Here is a 19,924-nt window from a genome sequence, read left to right on the forward strand (position 1 = left end):
GGCACTGAAAATCGAAAATTCACGCATTTACCTATCATATGAAGATACGATGAGGTGATAAACTTAACAATTAATAATTTACCTGATTCATTATCATATTCACATTATGTTGACACGTCTTAGTTCGTCTGTGCTAGCTCATTTCAAACAAGCAAAACAATTACAGCATCATCCGTTTTTCTTTACCGATCGCCTCAAGCCAGAAGAGGGCACTGTTTACAGGGGAGGTAATATTGTGTCACCAGTTCGTGCACTGAGACGTTTAATAATATCTCTTCAACACTGTGACGAATATCCAGACCGACAACAGAAGGTTTGATATTCAAGGCTGTCATGAAATCCTTTTATTTTAATTAGAGTTTCATGCAATCCTTTTATTTAAGTGTGAGTGTCATGCAATATTTTTATTTTAGTTGAAATATCATGCAATGTTTTCGTTTGTTTTTGTTACATTGATTTCAAATTATAATTGTCAAAACGCTCTTGTACGTTTTTTGATAGGGGTTAGTGACTGGTGTGGTGTGTTATATATCCTATTTTCAATATTTTTAAATTTTTTGTCTGCTATGCTATTTATGTATTATTTACAAACTTAATTTTTGAAATACTATTGACTCTGTCACACCCATTCTTCTATAAAATGGGATTGACAACATCAATCAAGAAGAAGACAAAGATTAATTTTGAAGTATTTTTTTCCTTTTTAAATTTGTTTGGAGATTAGTAGACGTTGGGTAATACTTCTGAGATAGCAACTCAACGACACAAGAACCCTAATACATCAGAAGTTAAATATACGTTTTTCATCAATAGACAGTTATCTACATATATGCCATGGTCTAAATTGCCAAAAGTAGAAAAATTATGATTAGATGTGATAGACTATCGAAGATCTGCTGTTACTACAATTACCAAAAATGAAATAAAATAAAGATATATGAAAAGCCGCTACTACAAAAGGACAGGCAAATGGATATGTCATGGGGTAACGATACTTTTATTTACAGCTCAGTAAAAGTTTGGTGAATTAATTATCATATCTTGTTCACTGATGTAAAAGTCTTTAGTCATTCAAATTAGTGGAGTGACAAATCAAGAAAAGGGTGCTAATTTACGACTTTTATGGACCGGCATAACTGTAGGCTAAAAACGTTTTTTTTTTTGCAAAGCCAAAATCATACTTTTTTCACCGGTCGTAGCCTTTCACTACGGTGTATTTTTTCATAAAATGGAAAGGAAAAGACGTGTTGATTTTTTATTTCAAAATTGCAACTCGACAAAATAGTTACTTTTGTTACTTTTTTTATAGTCCTCAAACTCTTGATTTGGCATTGTATGAAGGTTTGAGTGCTAATGCATTTGGTTAAACTATATTCCTTCTATTGAGCCTTTGTGTTTTTAGTTTTCACTCAGTTCTAATAATATGCACTCTGTTTTATTTCCGATGAGTGTTTACAACATTTGTAAATTTAAATTACATCGATATCTTCCAAATTTTTTGGTAAAGTTATGAGACCACTCCGGCACAGTTTTTCTACTAAATTCACATTTTTCGACATATTTTTGATAAACATTATAATTGAGTGAATTTCTAGATTTATGTCTTTTACCGATACGAAGTATGTTTACTTGTTATTGACGATTCGCTTCAGCACTGCATCACAATATTGTTCGTATTTGTGCCAATCAAATATGTTTAAATTGATATTTTGGTATCATAGATTTATCAAACAATGTTTTAAAAAGATTTTGACTGATAAATTTTGGTCAAAAATATATTTTATCGTGTTTTTTCCTCAAGTTAAAAATAGATTGTTTTGCTATTGGAGCACATAAGTGTTATTCCCGGAATATGTCTACTTTTAGTAGTCAACTTATATTGACAACTTCGCAAGCTGAAAGAAGCCGTGTGTCACCGACTCCATGAAGTTAGTGTAGTTCGACTGATGATGTTCATATACATGTATATAGGTATCATTATCATAAATCTTGTAACAAATCATACCCTAGTATGGTACATTTGGAAAAGTTTACACAGCCTGACATTTTAGATGACCTTACAGATAATATCAATACCGATAATCAACCATTGTGTTCCTAGTCTGTTTTGACCAGACCAATTGCGGTGCACGCCTTTTGACTTGACTGAGAGTATTTTCTGCAACCACAGATCGTAGAAACGCGACACACATCTACAATACACTGAAATAGACGAAGGACTCCAAAACATAATAGAAATATCGGACAAAAAATTACATCTAAAAATCAAATCACTCCTTTTTCACATGAATTTAAAACAGATGCCTTTTACTTCAGGACTTTCATGGTTTATTTTTTCTTAGCAATCCGGTAAAAAAATTAAATGACGAGTTGAATGTTTAACGAAAAGGATTCTCGTCGCCTAATAGAGGTTTCCCGATTTGCTACGTATCAGGTACGGTTGGTACGTAACTCAACCGTTAGTGTTGTTTTGGAGGTATCATTTAATGCATGAAATCATTTTGTACATCATGATAAAATTTAAAGAATTGAAATGCATATCAGCAAAAACCTTGCTTAGCGTTTTATTTGATAAAGATTTCAACGTTTCTAGAACACTTTGTTTATGATTCTTTGTGAAATTAATAAGTTGTGCGCAAGATCATTAATCAAACAGACCTTGAACGAACTGAGTTGACACGGCCTTGATATTCTAAATATAGATTTGCGTTTCTGTTTGTTATAGGTATTGGTTTTTGTTTCGTTTATTTATAGAAAGAAAATGATTTTTTTCTTAATATGTATAAACAGAAATTTGAATAATTAAAATAATATCTATGAACTGTTTCTATAATACGTGTTATTGGTATGGGTTTTATTCGTTAACGTGTTAAAATTGTGTTAATTTCATATTATAATTAGTTCTTGCATGATTTTGAAATTAGATATTATTACTAAATAATCTATTTCGATCGTTACATCAGAAGATTTTTTTGTTGAGATGGTGAGAGACCTGGGATTTCATATTGAGTGAGAAAAGGGCACTCTTCTCATATTCTTTTATCAACAACTTGAGATTTTTTTCTAGAAATGCGTTCTAAAAAAGTAAACTGAAAATATATTGAAAACTAATTCTGTTGTCGATGAAAAAAAAATCACTAATATAAAAAAGAAAATGAGATATGATTGCCAATGATACAATTCTCCACAAGAGACTATAAATGACACAGAAATTAATAACTATCATGACTATAGGTCACCGTACGGTCTTCAACAATGAGCAAAGCCCATACCGCATAGTCAGCAATAATACGCCCCGAAATGACAACTGTAAAACAATTCAAACGAGAAAACTCACGGCCTAATTTATGAACAATAAAAAAGGAACGAAAAACAAATATATAATACAGGAACAAACGACAACCACTGTATTACAGGCACCTGACTTGGGACAGGCACATACATACAGAATGTGGCAGGGTTAAACATGTAAGAGGGATCCCAACCCTCCCCTAACCTTGGACTGTGGTGTAACTGTTACAGTACAATATAAGAACGAACTATAAAAAGCAGTTGAAAAAGACTCAACTCATAAGATAGATAGAAATAGAAATACATCTAAAAAAAAACAGAGTGGACATGGCCGGGTACTTGTACATCCCAACATCAAAAAGACACTAAGCACAGATCTAAGAGTACTCACAGTTACTGCCAGCTAGTTCAAAGCCAATAACAATTAATAAACAAAATCATGCATCCTATAGACTAAATTATCAATCATCATAGAATTTATAAGACTAGAATAATTGTCATATAACTATAGTTAATTGTACTTTGAATATTTTATTTACCTATCTTTTATCTGACACTTTGTTAAATAGTATTTACTTTTATTGGTAAAATGTCGCATACGTGTGTATTACGATTTTTGTAAAAATCCCGGCAGAAAAATATATGAAAGGTATAGATAACGAATTGGAACTACTTACATATCTTACAATATTAAATTATTTTAGAGAATGCTAAGAATTGATACTGATTATGTAATTAATAAAGTTTGTTGATTACCTATACGGCATTTTTTAAATGTTAATCTAAACCTGCTCTTTTTTTTATTTCAAATAAACCGACTTGCTCTTCGGTTTTTTTTTTTTTTTTTATCTTTATTCAATTATTCAACATTTATATACAATAGATATAATACATATTTCACAACATTATCACAAGACAAAGTGTAAAGTATAATGACATATATCATCAACACCATTATCAAAAATTAAATGCTATGACACCTTCAGTCTCTTGCACCAGAATATTCTTTAAAAAGTGTTTCTCAAAAACATTTCTCATACATCTTGCATCACACAAATATTCATACAGGTAATTAATATAATGTTTTACAGTGTATTTAAATAGTCTGATAAGATCAACATTACTGTTTAAATTTTTTAGTAAATTCCTTCTTCTGAAGATACAATATCTCGATATAGATTACATGAAATTGACAAAACTTACATTTACGCCTTTGAAAGATCAGTTTTTTTTTTATCTTTATAAATTTTTTTTTATCCAATTCGGGGTTAATTTTTTTTTTTCATTTTCAGCTGAAACAGCTACAACGAACAGATTTTGTCTTTATCTTCATCATTAATACATTTTCAATGAGGTCAATTTTGTATGTTAAAATAGCTCTTATTCTATCATGTTTTCTAAAAGCCTACCCCAAAAAAGCTAACATATTCAATCTATACTGTTATATTGATATAAGAGACGATCGTTAGATAAAAAATATGAATGTGCTTTATATTTAGCTACTTTATTCCTGTACAGTTTCAAGAGAAATAAATCTTAACTTCAAACCGTTCGTGCAACGGTTACTTGCAACGGTTGGTTGATAGCATAATCGAGTACACACAATATCGTGTGTTATGAATAGGGAACATATCCACGTGAAATTTGAACCAAGTTGTAGCTAAAAATCATCAAAATACTTTTGGTGAAGATTCATAAAACATACGTTGACATAAAGGGCATATATGCATTATTTTTAAAGTTCAATAACGGCTCCCAGTTCGTACTACGATTGATACGGTAGCAAATCGGGAAACCTCTAATTGGTGACATCCACGAAGACTTGCTTGTTCCTAAAAATCCTATGTCATGTCTTTTCTTTTGGGAAAATACTGCTGCTTTCTAATTCACGAACTGAAAACAACGTTTAGTTTAGGTTAGAAAAACATTATGAAAAATCAATCATCATACGCAAAAAGAAACGGCAGGAAGAATCAAATAAAGGGTTCAGTGGTTCAATCTAAATGGATGAATCCATTCAAGTAGCTAGCCATTTAAAATCTGGATAAATACTGTCAAATATTGAAACTAATATCTAGACAATAACTATGAATGAAGACCAAAAATTACATGCAGCCACTTCAACAGTTCCTAATTAAATGCAGTCCTTAGATATTTCAAATGGGCTTAACCAACATCATCTGAAATATCTATTTCATATTCCCCACAGCACACTCCTTGCTTACCAACGAAGGTTTTGTTGTGGATAATTGATTCTTAAGCTTACAAGGGTTGTTACATGGAACATCAACATGGAATTTCACCAGATTTGTACAACGAAAAAGTATAGTTACTCTAACTTGCAAAGTCACAATACAAACGATAAACCAAAAGTTTTAATGTGGGAATGAATTCTTTATAAAAATATAGCTACTGAATTTAAGTCCATATTTAACCTTATTTTATACAATCTTGAAAACAACAAATTAAAAATGATAGAATGTTTAAATTGAAAATTATACATCTTATACTAGCCTGTTATGAATTATTTCATTAGTGAAAAAAGGTAAAAAGTAGTTGGCCTTTTTAATTTTTTTTTAATCGAGCGTCACTGATGAGTCTTTTGTAGACGAAACGCGCGTCTGGCGCAAATACAACATTTCAATCCTGGTATCTATGATGAGTTTATTTCCATTGTAAGCAACGTGAATAATATTCTTTTTTTTCCTGATCATATTATGTTCATTAATGGATTCAAATTGACCAACTATTAGAAACTCTGAAAATTGATAAATATATACTAAGCATTGAAATTTAAGTAACAGGCCATAAAATTGAAGTTGAAAGTTATTTCGGTATGCGCTATTTACAAACATTAATGTTCTTTTCCATTTATTTAGCATATTATATGTCTTTCAAGAAAGAGAGGGTCATTGATATCTTTAAACATCTTCAAAAATGAAATCTGGAACATAATTAACATAAAACAAATCAGAAAAAAACAAAACAAGAAAATATACTCAAGACATGGGAATATTTCGAAGCCTTTTAGTGTTATTAAGTGATAAGTAATCCATACAGTATATGCATGTACTGTTGTTCATTAGCCGTGATTGTACGTTTATAAACGACTGTATATTTGTTCTTTCAGTTTCGTGTGTTTTTACTGAAATCCGCAATTTTATTTGGGTTTCATTTACAATCTATAACAGCTACATTAAGTACCATTGTATTAATATAAATTTTGAAACCCATTAAAATATTTCTTGAGAATTATTCGAAAAGAATTCCAAATTTTCATAAATTTGATGTAACATGAGGGTGGGCATGGATACCATAAACAAGCTCCGTTCGAAGATGGTCATGATACTATTTGACTTCAATTTCTGAAACACAATGATAAAGTACTAATACCACACATAACTGTTTTGTTCAGTTTTTATTTCAAAAAGTGGTAATTTAGAAAATTTTAGTATTGTCGCCTATGGAAGAATAAGTACTACCTTTTTCCCTTTAAATTTAATGAAATAATATACAACACAGGTAAAGAAACGTAACGCTTTCCGGTAAGCATTTGACAATGTACAACTGTATAAATTCATCTTACTTTCTAGTTCTACCGCATTGAATATTTCCCCTAAATATTCAATAACTATTATATAGGAATACTTAATTTAAGCTGTAAATTAAGAAAACAGTAAAGGTGTAATAAAATTGATTACGATTTAAAAAATACAAATAAATAGAGCTAGAAAAGAAGATTTTTTAAAATAACAACTTCTACATCATTTGATCTCTGGTTGAAAATTGTTTCATTGGAAACAATACCACATATTCTTAGTTTTACATTAGTCAAAATGTTGCAATCTGCAATTTTACAAAATCGATATCTTGTCTTTACACGTTTCATTTCATAACAGCAATTCATAGAAAAAAATCTTGAATGAAAAAAACCAAAACAAGTAACTGATAGAAATGTAAGAATGTCTGCTACTTTGTTTAAAAAAACCAAGGTTTTGTGTATATATATAACTAAACTAAAATAGGAAAAAAAAGTCCTTGTACTTGTTTTTGAGATATAAGCCATTGAAAGAAAATTTGGTGGAAAAGGATTCATTCTAGATTTTTATATATTGGGACATTTTTTCTTTCAAAATCGTTGGGAAAAATCAAAGGATTTTATAAAGTGTTCAAAAATAGTTTCTCAAACTATATGTAATGGAATTATAAAAAGAAAAGTATGTTATTTTTAATGGCACAACTTAAAACCTGGCATTCAAAATATCTGTCAAAATGCCAAACACAAGATAAGCAAACATCCTTAAATATTTAACCTTACGTTGTAGAAGCTGAAGCAATTAGTTTATGAGCATTCGGTATAATAAAATACCGGCTAACAATTTTGCAGACTGTACAAGAATGTTATAAATTCATGGAATTCGCAATAAAAGTCGTGCAATTTTCAATGGACAATTTTTACAAGCGGGTGTTAACGAATTAAATGAACGTAAAGCAAAATTTATATGTGCTAGTTATCTTATCAATTCGTAAATTAGACCCTACTTATATTTTTTTCTGGATTAACAGTATTTCTAGGTTTTTTTTAATGCGCTTTAGCAATAAGGTGACAAATGCAATACATCCCTGTATATGACTTTGGAAAACGGTTTTTATGTCAAATATTTTATCCAATTTAATTCTTTTTTTCAGAAGACTTTATAGTTTAAATAGTTACTTCACTACCTGTAAGACATAATAGTTGCTTTTCACACATACGATTGTTTCATTTGTTAATGAAAATAAAAAAAACCTGAAAAGATTTTCAAAATAAAACAGAATATGTTAATTGAATCATGTTCTGTAACTCTTAACCGTAATTTGCTTCCACTCTATTTCGTGTGGACATCGGTTAATCATGTCAATGTTTATCGGGATACGTAAGTGTTCTGTTTTTTCTTTCTTTTAAGTCTCTTCAAGCTAGTTGGCTTATTAGACGGACGCTAATATTCCGCAATCATTCTTATAATTTAAATCTGAACACATATGAAATTATACTAAAAATAAAATGTTTCGTTTGATTACATGTCTGTTTCGATAACCATGGAATATTAGCAATGTTCATTCCTACTTAAAATATTCCTATGCTGTTTGTTGTAAATATATTGTATCTCACAGCGTGCAAATCTTATGAGGTTATATTTAACATATATTGTTAAAATTTTACGTCAATTCAGTGTTCATCAAACTCACTTGGAAAACGTTAAAACAATTTAAATTTTATGTGCACTAGCTTGCCATTAGATGACAATCAGCCTCTTGGTAGAGAATCCAAAAGGCCTATAAACGAAACAGAAACCACAAGGACTGCCAATCCTACACAACCAATATAAAATGACGACCTCCTAGGGTCTGAAGCACTGGTTCTCCGTCTGATGGCAGACAGATAATATTTGTTTAGAATTAGTGTATTGGTGTCAACAGTGCTTGCATGTGTCGGGTTCAGTTCACTAGTTACATGAACACGTTTCGCTTGTTGAAAGTTCTGCTTCTTTGTCTGATGTACTCTGTTGTGGGTTGGTGGTTTGGGTGCTAGTTGTAATAGATGTAGTGCTTTCTGAAATATATGACCGTTTATCAAAATAACATTTGAACCAAAAAGCTTAATGTAAAACAAAATCTGTTAAATCATCGTTGCATATCAATACATTACAGCATTGGTGTTAGTAAATTAAAAGCTATAACAAAATGTAGGATGCGTTGTTTTATTAACTGTGATGTGGTTGTCGTTTGTTGTTGTGTAATATATTTGTTTTTCTTTAATATGTTTTACATGAATTAAGCAGTTAGTTTTCTCGTTTGAAATGTTTTACAATTGTCATTTCGGGGCCTTTTATAGCTGACTATGCGGTATGGGCTTTGCTCATTGTTGAAGGTCGTATGGTGACCTAAAGTTGTTAATTTCTGTGTCATTTGTTCACTTGTGGAAAGTGTCTCATTGGCAATCATACCACATCTTCTTATTTTTATATAAAACATGGTCTTAGTAAGTAATAATTCATTAATGGCAACATAATACAAAGGATTTCTATAAAAAAAAAAACAACCTAGGATTACTGGATCCGCGGCTGGTAGAAATAGCTATTTCAAATGTTCCGATACAATTGAATGATGAAGCTATTGAAATACCTTTTCAGATTTATATAAAACGCTATTATTTCCCTTTTTTATTTGAACGTTTTACTTTTAATTAATAACCTCGCATTAGGAAATAGTATTCGATTCCATGTAAAGTTGATTACTAGCTGTGCCATTGTGGAATTTAATATAGTATAATCTCCAAATTTGAAGGTTTGATTAAATCTGTAAATAAACTATAACATTATATGCACACACAGCAGTTACTTAATTTATATTTGTAATCACAATTAGGAAACTCATTTCATCGTACTGTTGTGTCGTCAAATGTAAAAAAAAATCATTTAAATGGCCCAAACTATATAAAATTCTTTACACCAATAGACTATTCCTAAAAGAAATGACTGAAAGGGAAATCATTTAAATATTCTAAGTTTGCAAGAGAATAATAATCCTTTTCTTCATAAGACATTCGTGCACTATCAAGAAGAAAGGTATTATCATTTTCTTTACATATACTTCTACAGTATAAGATTGCCTTCCGAAATATTGTAATGAGGTATATTGCACCAAAAAGTAAAATAACAAAAATACAGAACTCCAAGGAAAATTCAAAACGGAAGGTCCCTTATCAAATGGCAAAATCAAAATCTTAAACACATCAAACAAATGGAAAACAATGTCATATAATCCTTACTTGGTACAGGCATTTTCTTATCCAGAAAATAGTTGATTAAGGGGGTACCCAACACTATACACCCAAAAAAACCTGTCGTTTAATTTTTCTTGTTTTTATCCCATTGATAAACTAGGCCAAGCTAAACATCTTATAAAAATTTCGAAGGATTTGAACCATACGTTTAAAAGCTTTGGCAACTCGAATATGGCATCTTTTACATGCTAATATCAGCCTAATTTGGAAGTTTCAGAAATATGGGTATAGGGGTATATATGTTAAAAAAAAATAAAATTAATCCTAAATTGACAATAGCATAGTTAATAGTGAAAACTGAGGCGAATTTTAGTTCACCTATTCCCTTTACTTGTATTTTTTTTATTCTGGATTTAAATTTTTGTCCGAATTAAAAAAGGGGGGTCTCAGATTCAGCCCCCCAAAGTGAATATGATGGGTCAAGTATTTGAAGAAAAAATTAAAAAAAAAAAAAAAAATGTGTCGTTTAATTTTTTTTAAAAACTAACCATTTGTAGTGCTATATCAGTTTGTTATTTTTGCAAAAATTTATAAATTTTTATCCACCAGATTTTTTTCAATTATAGTTTTTTATAATACCACCACCCTCAATAAATAAGAGCAAGTTCCATTCTGATAATATATTTGGGGCATAGTTTTCTTGTCTTTTGACCTAGGGCTTAGATATTTTGCATGTTGAAGTATCATCATGAGGTAGAGTGTCACATATCATGATGACTTTCATGTGACCTTGAAATTTGACCTCAAGGTCAAATAAATGTATTTTTGATAGAAAACAAGGCCATATGCATTTTTTTTGTTGTTTTTTTTACCTAGGTCTTGCATCTTTTGTATGAGGATGTATCATAATGAGATGGAGTGTCCTGTGTTGTGATTATCTTCATGTGACCTTAAATTGACCTCAAGGTCAATTTTATTTTTTACTATAAACACTTTACCATGCCTTGTTGTCTTTTTACCTTGGTCTTAGATCTTTGGTATGTGGATGTATCATCATCAGGTAATGTGTCTTGCACCATGATGACCTTCATGTGATCTTGAAATTTGACCATAAGGTCAACTTTATGTAGTTTTTAGCATGAAAATGACCAGGCCATGACTTTTGACCTAGGTCTTACATCTTTGGCAAATATGAATGTATTATCATGAAGTGAGGTGTTCCTTGCAAATTTGACCTTCATGAGACTTTAAAGTTTGGTTCATTTTATTTTAGTAGCTTCAGATAAATGATTTTTGAAATATTTATTTCATAGGGTACAATATCCAACCACTAGTATGTTTGACTTTGGCAGTCATTTTTTTGCAGATAAAAATGGCAAATTATTTATTTTTCAGTGTCAATTGATCTGGGACTATAACTCAAAATATGAAATTATAATGCAGGGAATCAAAATTTCATAGAACTTTGTAATATACACACTTATTGCATTCTTACCACCTTCCAAGTTTCATTAAATTCTAGTGTGCGGTTTTTAAGGAGTTGAACTAACAAGAATAGGATAGACAAATGGACAGACTGAAACATCATATCCTTGGCAAATTCATTGTGTTGGGAGAATAATAAAACAAGTATCAGGGTAGACACAGTCAGGTTATAGGAAAACACAGACATATATTTATTTTTTGGCCATACAAAATTCATTCCTCAGTCTGAAAGTAGTCCTAAATGCATTTCACAATCTTTGGTGGTATCTTATGGTCCTGTAAGACAAATGTCAGTCCATTTACATCTCGTACAGATGCCAGTTTGAGGTGTTTCAACGATATACCATCTTTTGCTAGTTGCATGCAAACTGGCCTTGAAACAATTTTATTACTTAGTACGTCAGAGTAGGAGTCCATGCAATTGTGGTATAAAATGGAAAATACATCATCAGATTTCACTAGTGAGGTAAATTTACTGTCGTATAATGTTTTTAATGAATCCACATCCTCTATTGCATTGTGGGCAGAGTAATTTTCTCCTACAAACTGTTTGACAAGAGTCTGCTGCTTAAAATTTTCTACATCATTTTTTGGAATATATTTTCTAGCCACTTTCATTGTGTCAATACAACCTTTCACGGTTTCACAAAATGTCGAAAACAAATTACATTCTTTCAATTTGTTAACAATTACAGGAATGTCAAAGTTACAAATGTTATGACCTAGTATAATTGGCTGGTTCTGTTCCTTTAAAAAATGTATAAAATCAAGTAGGGCTTTATGTAGTGTCACAGGTTCAACTATATCTCCTCGAACATACATTTTATTTGTTCCATGGCTGTATGTTATACCAGTGATCTTACTGGCCTCGATCTGAATGTCCACTCTTGGGATGACATATCTGTTAAAACTATTTGAATTTGACTTAGCTGCTATCTGAATGATGTCGCTATTCCTACCCAAGCCTGTTGTTTCTAAATCAAAAAACACTTTGCATTCAGTGCCATCTAGATTAAAAGGAAGTGGAATTTCTGTGGTTTGCTCAGGGTCCTGTTGAAGATCAAATTCCATTTGAGATCCATAGGTTTTTCCTTCTCTTACCAGATGTTTACGCTCGTTCTTATTGCGGTTTCTTTTCTTTTGTATACGGCCAACTTTATATTCCTTTGAATTCTTTTTTTCTTTTCTTTTTTCCATTTTTTATCTCTTACAGAGGAAATTGCCATTGTAAATTCTCCTGGAGAGAGGTTTGCTGCTTCATTGATCTAAAAAAATGCAACATAATTAAAATGTAATACATATATGCATTAAAATTTTAAAAATCAAGAAAAAACAGTAATCTCCATCATGAACACATATTTTGACCTATAATGGTAACTCTTTGTATATCGTGACTTTGATGGATAGTTGTTGCATTAGCACACATACCACATCTGATAATGATATGAGAAGAAAGAAGATAATTGAGTTACATACTAGATAAACATGATTCTTTACTGTAAATTGTACAATGTATATCTGCAGGGCTAAAAAAGCAATACAGTAATCTCCTTGTATATAAACATTGGATGCAACATGTAACATGGTTTCAAAAAGATAAAAAAATTATTAAAGGAGAATGTGTAAGATGTCATGAATGCCTCCGCTGTAGCTTTGCAATTTTCCAAGTTAAAAAGGGACAGAACTATAGGTTGACAAATGAGTCACAACACAAATTTGAACTCTGTCTGAGTGTTGTGATTCTTATATGTATCAGTTTTATAAAAGTTGTATCAGACAAACTTATGTTAGAGTAAGGAAACAAAACAATTTGCAATTTTCCAAGTTATAAAGGGGCATGACTCTAGAACAATAAGTGACTCGCTTTCCGTGATGAGGCAAACTTCAGTTAGAGTGAGGAAGGAAAGAGGATGAGAGTAAGGTCAGACGGACAAAAAGACATAGAGTGGACATAAAGATAGTACTAGAAATTTAATTTTAATGAACTTTAGGTCAAGGTCTTAGTTACCAATCCTGGAACTTGACACAAGTGATATACCCACATACTAAAAATTCATTATATGCTATATCAAAAGATTAATAAAGTTATGGTCTGAACAGGCTTTTCTGAAAAGATGAAGAAGAAGAAGAAGAAGAAAGAAATAGAAGAGGAAAGAAAAAGAAGCAATCATATTCAAACACTATGTCACCCTTCGTTCAAAAAGAAGATGTAAAAATTTTCATAGTTACCTTGGATAAGTAGCCATATCCTTCATTTTTCTGAAGCACAGCTGCAGATAGCCTATTCTGAAGTGAGCATGATCCACCATAATGTCTAAAAAAGAGTATGAAGAACTTTTTAAGTACATTAAAATATATTCCCCTCTTCCTTTATTTGAACTTGATGTCAAAGGTGCAGGTAACAGTTACATACCAACTCACCAAATATGAAGACCCTTTGCAAAAGATTAATATTTTTATATAAAGTTTCACTATGATAGTATTGACTCCCTTCATTGAAAACTAATAAACTTCAACCTGCCTGTTAACTTAAGTTTGAAAGATGGATGTACATCACTTTTAGTAGTCAGGGTATGAAAAATTTAAAGCCCTGACAAGATAATTAAGTCTTAGATGCATGGGTTTTTTTGTTTTTGGCTTTATGAACTAGCTGTCAATAATTGCAATGTGACATATTTGTTTTTCATTTATTGATTTTTTACATTAATTTGGACATTAGTTTTCTTGTTTGAATTGTGTTGAATGTTGTACTTTGACATATGTATAATTGATTTCTTTTTACAAATTGTGACTTGGATGGAAGAGGTGTCTCATTAGCACTCATACCACATCTTTTTATATCTATACATAAATTTGTGAATTGGGGCCTTTTATAGCTTACTATGTCATATGAGAATTGCTCATTGTTAAAGGCCTTTCTGTGACCCATAGCTGTTAATTTCTGTGTCATTTGGTCTCTTGTGTAGAGTTGTCTTATTGGTAATCATACAACATATTTTTTATACTTGTATTCATTGTTGCTTAAGAATGTGAACTGACATGCAAATATATATACAAATTACCTTGATTTAGGTGCCTTTACAGATACAAGCTGGTTAAAGCTTTCATTTGACTGTGTAGATCCAAGATCATTTAAAGAATTACTCCTACCAATCATTTTTTGCACTAAATTATTCAATTCAACCTTTAATCCTTCAGACTTGAGCGGTTTCCCATTCGGTAAACTTTTATACCTAAAATGGAGTTGAATAAAATGAAAATAAAATTTACATTTCAAATTTTTATTTGCACAAAATACTTAACCTGAAACTTTAGTGTTAATATTTAGTATAAGTATATGTTCAATATTTCTGAACATGGGTGGATCAAGAAATTTTAAAACAGGGGCAGGAGTTGTTAAGAAAAAAATGGAGTTCTTAGAACAAAAAGAGGGTGCAGCTTGATACTACCACAGAGGTCAAACCCTGAACAGTTGGGGCAAGTATGGACACAACATTCAAGCTTGATACAGCTCTGAATTTGGATTGTTATTAATATTTGACACAGCATAGGTTTCTGACACAAAATGAATGTAGTCTAAGAACTTAAAATTTTTAAATTGGACATTTACCTACTAAGGTCAAATATCCAAAATCTAAATACATGGTTAGATTTAGCATATCAAAGAACCCCAAGAATTCATTTTTTGAAGAAATCAAATAAAATTTAATATTGGACCCTTTTGACCTCAATGTGGACCAATTTGATAACGGGACCAAAAATCAAAAATCTAAATACATGGTAAGATTCAGCATATCAAAGAACCCCATATATTCAATTTTTGTTGAAATCAAACAAAGTTTAATTTTGGACCCTTTGACCTTAATGTAGACCAATTAGAAAATGGGACCAAAAATTAAAAATCTAAATACAAGGTTAGATTCTGCATATCAAAGAACCCTAATAAGTCAATTTTTTATGAAATCAAACAAAGTTTAATTTGGACCCTTTGGACCTCAATGTGGGCCAATTTAAATGGGGTTCAAAATCCAAAAACTTAATACATGGTTAGATTCAGCATATCAAAGAACCCCATATATTCAATTTTTGTTGAAATCAAACAAAGTTTAATTTTGGACCCCAATTTGGACCGACTTGAAAACTGGGCCCATAATCAAAAATCTAAATATATGTTTAGATTCAGCATATCAAAGAACCCCATGAATTCAATTTTTGTTAAAAACAAACAAAGTATAATTTTGGACCCTTTGGACCTTAATGTAGATCAATTTGAAAACGGGACCAAAAATTAAGAACCTAAATACACAGTTGGATTCGTCATATCAAAGAACCCCTATAATTCAATTTTTGATGAAATCAAACAAAGTTTAATTTTTGACCCTTTGGACCTCAATGTGGACCAATTTAAAAACCGGGCCAAAATCCAAAAACTTAATACACGGTTAGATTCAGCATATTAAGGAATCAATTTTTAGGATTGACATATGTATAATTGGTTTCTTTTTACAAATTGTGAATTGGATGGAAGAGGTGTCTCATTGGCACTCATACCACATCTTATATCTATTAATTCTTTGAGAAATGAGACAATACAGAAAACAAGAGGCTCTCAAGAGCCTGAATCTCTCACCTGTTAAAATATTGGTTAAATCTTTCATCAATGATTAGTTTTGCTTTTCAATATATATTAATGAGTGGCTTAAAAATGCCACTTCAATGTTCATTGTATCTGTCATATTTTCTTCAAAAGCAAATAAATGCATTTTACCCATATGTTCCATTTTAGCCATAGTTTCTATGTTTCTTGACGTACAAGGAAATAAAATACAAAATTTATACTAGATTCATTTCTTTTTTTAAAGTTAAAAAACATAAACAACTTGTGTAAAATTGTCCTTAAAGGGCAATAACTTCTTAAGGGGTCAATTGACAATTTTGGTCATATAAAACTTTTTTGTAGATCTTACTTTGTTGGACATTTTTTGCTGTTTACAGTTTATCTTTATCTTCAATAATATTCAAGATAACAACCAAAAACTGCAAAATTTCCTTAAAATAACCAATTTAGTGGCAGCAACCCAACAATGTTTGTCTGAAAATTTCAGGGATGATAGATCTTGACCTTTAAACATTTTTACCCCATGTCAGATTTGCTCTAAATGCTTTAGTTTCTGAGATATAAGCCAAAAGCTGCATTTGACCCCTATGTTCTATTTTTAGCCATGACGGCCATGTTTGTTGATTGATCAAAAATTCAGATATAATTCATAAACTAAATTCCTAAAGGAACATTCATTTAAAGTTAAGAAGTATTAGGCACAATAGTTTCAGAGGAGAAGATTTTTTAATGTTAGCAAACTTGATGAACAAATTGTGTAAAATTGTCTTTAAAGCTTTAAGGGCAATAACTCCTTAAGCGGTCAATTGATAATTTTGGTCATTTAACTTTTTTGTAGATCTTACTTTGCTGAACATTATTGCTGTTTACAGTTTATATCTATCTATAAAAATAATCAAGATAATAACAAAAAACTGCAAAATTTCCTTTAAACTACCAATTTAGTGGCAGCAACCCAACAATGGGTTGTTCGATTCGTCTGAAAATTTCAGGGCTGATAGATCTTGACCAATTGAACAATTTTACCCATGTCAGATTTGCTCTAAAAGCTTTAGTTTTTGAGATATAAGCCAAAAACTACATTTGATCCCTATGTTCTATTTTTAGCCATGGCGGCCATGTTTGTCAATGGATCAAAACTTCAGATACAATTTACAAACTAGATACCCTAAGAAATATTTAGTTGAAGTTTTAAGGTATTTGGCCCTGTAGTTTCAGAGGAGAAGATTTTTAAATGTTAGCAAACTTGATGAACAAATTGTGTAAAATTGTCTTTAAAGGGCAATAACTCCTTAAGGGGTCAATTGACAAATTTGGTCATATATACTTTTTTGTAAATCTTACTTTGCTGAACATTATTGCTGCTTACAGTTTATATCTATCTATAACAATATTCAAGATAATAACAAAAAACTGTAAAATTTCCTTAAAACTACCAATTTAGTGGCAGCAACCCAACAATGGGTTGTTCGATTCGTCTGAAAATTTCAGGGCTGATAGATTTTGACCAATTGAATAATTTTACTCCATGTCAGATTTGCTCTAAAAGCTTTAGTTTTTGAGATATAAGCCAAAAACTGCATTTGACCCCTATGTTCTATTTTTAGCCATGGCGGCCATGTTTGTCGATGGATCAAAATTTCAGATACAATTTATAAACTACATACCCTAAGGAACATTTATTTAAAGTTTGAAGGTATTTAGCCCAGTAGTTACAGAGGAGAAGATTTTTGAAATAGTTTACGACGGCGACGACAGACGACGACGACAGACGTACGCCAAGTGATGGTATAAGCTCACATGGGGCCCTTCGGACCCCAGTGAGCTAATAATATATTGTCAATACCAGTATAGAAGATCTTACGTAAATTTTTCTGGATCTTGATGATAGCTACACCAGTCAGCATCTTTACAATTTTCATGTGATCCAAAAATATGTGGTACAATTCTTTGCAGCCCAATCTTAATGTCATCTTCATTGTCACCTCCCTTAATGGAATACATAAAGCACCTCAAAATATATTGTTTTGTTTCATCCTTTTGCAATTCTTTGTAACTACAAAATAAGAAACAAATAATTAATGTAAAAAAAAAATTTAAAAAGTCTACTTTTTTTATTGCTTATCTGTCTATACTATTGAGGGAGCAAGCACCCTTCAGACTTTTATGGGGCATGGATGAAATCTTCAATCATGGATTCATGCATCTGCCTTTTAATTTTCGGAAAAAAAAGGGTCCTAGTTTCTATTTTTTTAAGTCCGGCCTTTCTATTCTAAACTTCATAAAGCCTCACTAAAAACTATTTGGTTGTTCCATAAGCCATGAAGATTACTCATATATATACTAATAGTTCTTTCAATTTTCAATGTAATGTTTGTGAATTCAGATAACACAAAAATGCAAAGATCTTTACATGTCTTTGAACAACACAAAATTGAAATTTCATTGTAATGTTTTTTTTTAGAGTTTGTACTCACTGTTTGTAGTCTTGACAGATCAATATAATAAGATCTATCTATAAGTATGATTTGATTTGGTAAAGGATGTGCTTAAGCCTTTTCATAGACATACTCGTAACACTAAAATTAATTTGTAAAAATACCTCTTTGAAATATTATATAAGCTTGTTGATATACCCTTCTTTACATGGTTCTGGTCATCTTTTTTCTTTATATTTTCAAACTCAACTTCAAGTCTGGCTGATGTTGCTGCATCATTATCAGCATGTATGACTGAAATGAAGATTGAAGAATTATAAACCTACAAAAAGGCAACACAACAGCGGTCAAGATATACAACTGCAAGCATATTTTTTTATTTGGAAAATAGTGATAGCTGTTATATTCTGCCTTATTTAATTACATGTAGCTAATGTAAATAAAGCAACTAAAATAAATATAAACTGGATTTTTACATGACATTGGTTATGTTATGTTATATCATTAACAACAAAATTAATTGATTCTTTGTCATAAAAGTGTAAGAACAAAATCTTAGTTTCCTGTGAAAACCACAAAATATTCACCTTTCAAATTTGAAAGTATTGTTGAAATAAGAGTTATTTCCCTTTATATGATATTTTCAATGCATTTTGGGGAACTCATTACATGAAATTGTATTTCAAAATTCTTTATTTTGAATATGAAACATACCATTAATTTCACATTCATCATCTTTTAATCTGTGGGCCATAGACACCGCCATATCTGCCTCCATGGATTTACTAGAGCCATGCCAATTCAACTGACACTCATGCTCCGGAACAGTCTCTTTTCTATTAAGATGGAATTCACAAATCTTACAAGTCTTACTTCTTAATTCAAAGGACAACACCTTTCCTGTCTCCTTTCCAATAAAAGTTGCACATCCTGCAAGAATTAAAGTAAAAGGTATTACATACATGATGCAATGATAAACAGTTTAGTAAATATTTTTTTGAAGTTTGGTTTCAATTTGTTTAGGGGTGTAGGATAATGGATATTTTAATGAAAGGTTCACAGATGTAATGTTACAGATTAATATGACGGACAGATATTGATAATAAAGAGCCTGTAGTTCAGTGGTTGTTGTTAGTTTATATCTGTCATATTTTCTTCATAAATTGTTTTGTTATTAATTACGCCGTTAGTTTTTTCATTTGAATTGTTTGGTGTTTTTCATGTTGGATATAAGTTTTTCTCATTGTTGAAGGTTTTATAGTTGTCTAGCTATAATTGCCTACTTCCAATTCATTTGAGCTCTGGTGGACAGTTGAGTCACTGGCA

At 30.9% G+C, this 19,924-nt stretch overlaps 1 protein-coding gene across 2 annotated transcripts; it reads right to left on the reverse strand.

Annotated features, from left to right (window-relative positions):
* Nucleotides 1-11,691: 11,691 nt before the first annotated feature.
* LOC127726394 (uncharacterized) lies at nucleotides 11,692-19,518 on the reverse strand. 2 transcript variants are annotated; one of them, XM_052233795.1, is made up of 6 exons: nucleotides 19,313-19,518; nucleotides 18,763-18,892; nucleotides 18,025-18,216; nucleotides 14,605-14,775; nucleotides 13,772-13,856; nucleotides 11,692-12,807 (listed from the first exon to the last, which is right to left on the reverse strand). In XM_052233795.1, the coding sequence occupies exons 1-6, from the start codon at nucleotides 19,374-19,376 to the stop codon at nucleotides 12,640-12,642; spliced, it is 810 nt and encodes a 269-aa protein (XP_052089755.1). In that variant the 5' UTR covers nucleotides 19,377-19,518; the 3' UTR covers nucleotides 11,692-12,639. The 2 variants fall into 2 exon arrangements, with proteins under 2 accessions (XP_052089755.1, XP_052089754.1); XM_052233794.1 differs by lacking the exons at nucleotides 13,772-13,856; nucleotides 14,605-14,775.
* Nucleotides 19,519-19,924: the final 406 nt, after the last annotated feature.

This window comes from Mytilus californianus, unplaced genomic scaffold (genome assembly GCF_021869535.1).
Source record: "Mytilus californianus isolate M0D057914Y unplaced genomic scaffold, xbMytCali1.0.p SCAF_17, whole genome shotgun sequence".
Lineage (NCBI taxonomy): Eukaryota > Metazoa > Mollusca > Bivalvia > Mytilida > Mytilidae > Mytilus > Mytilus californianus.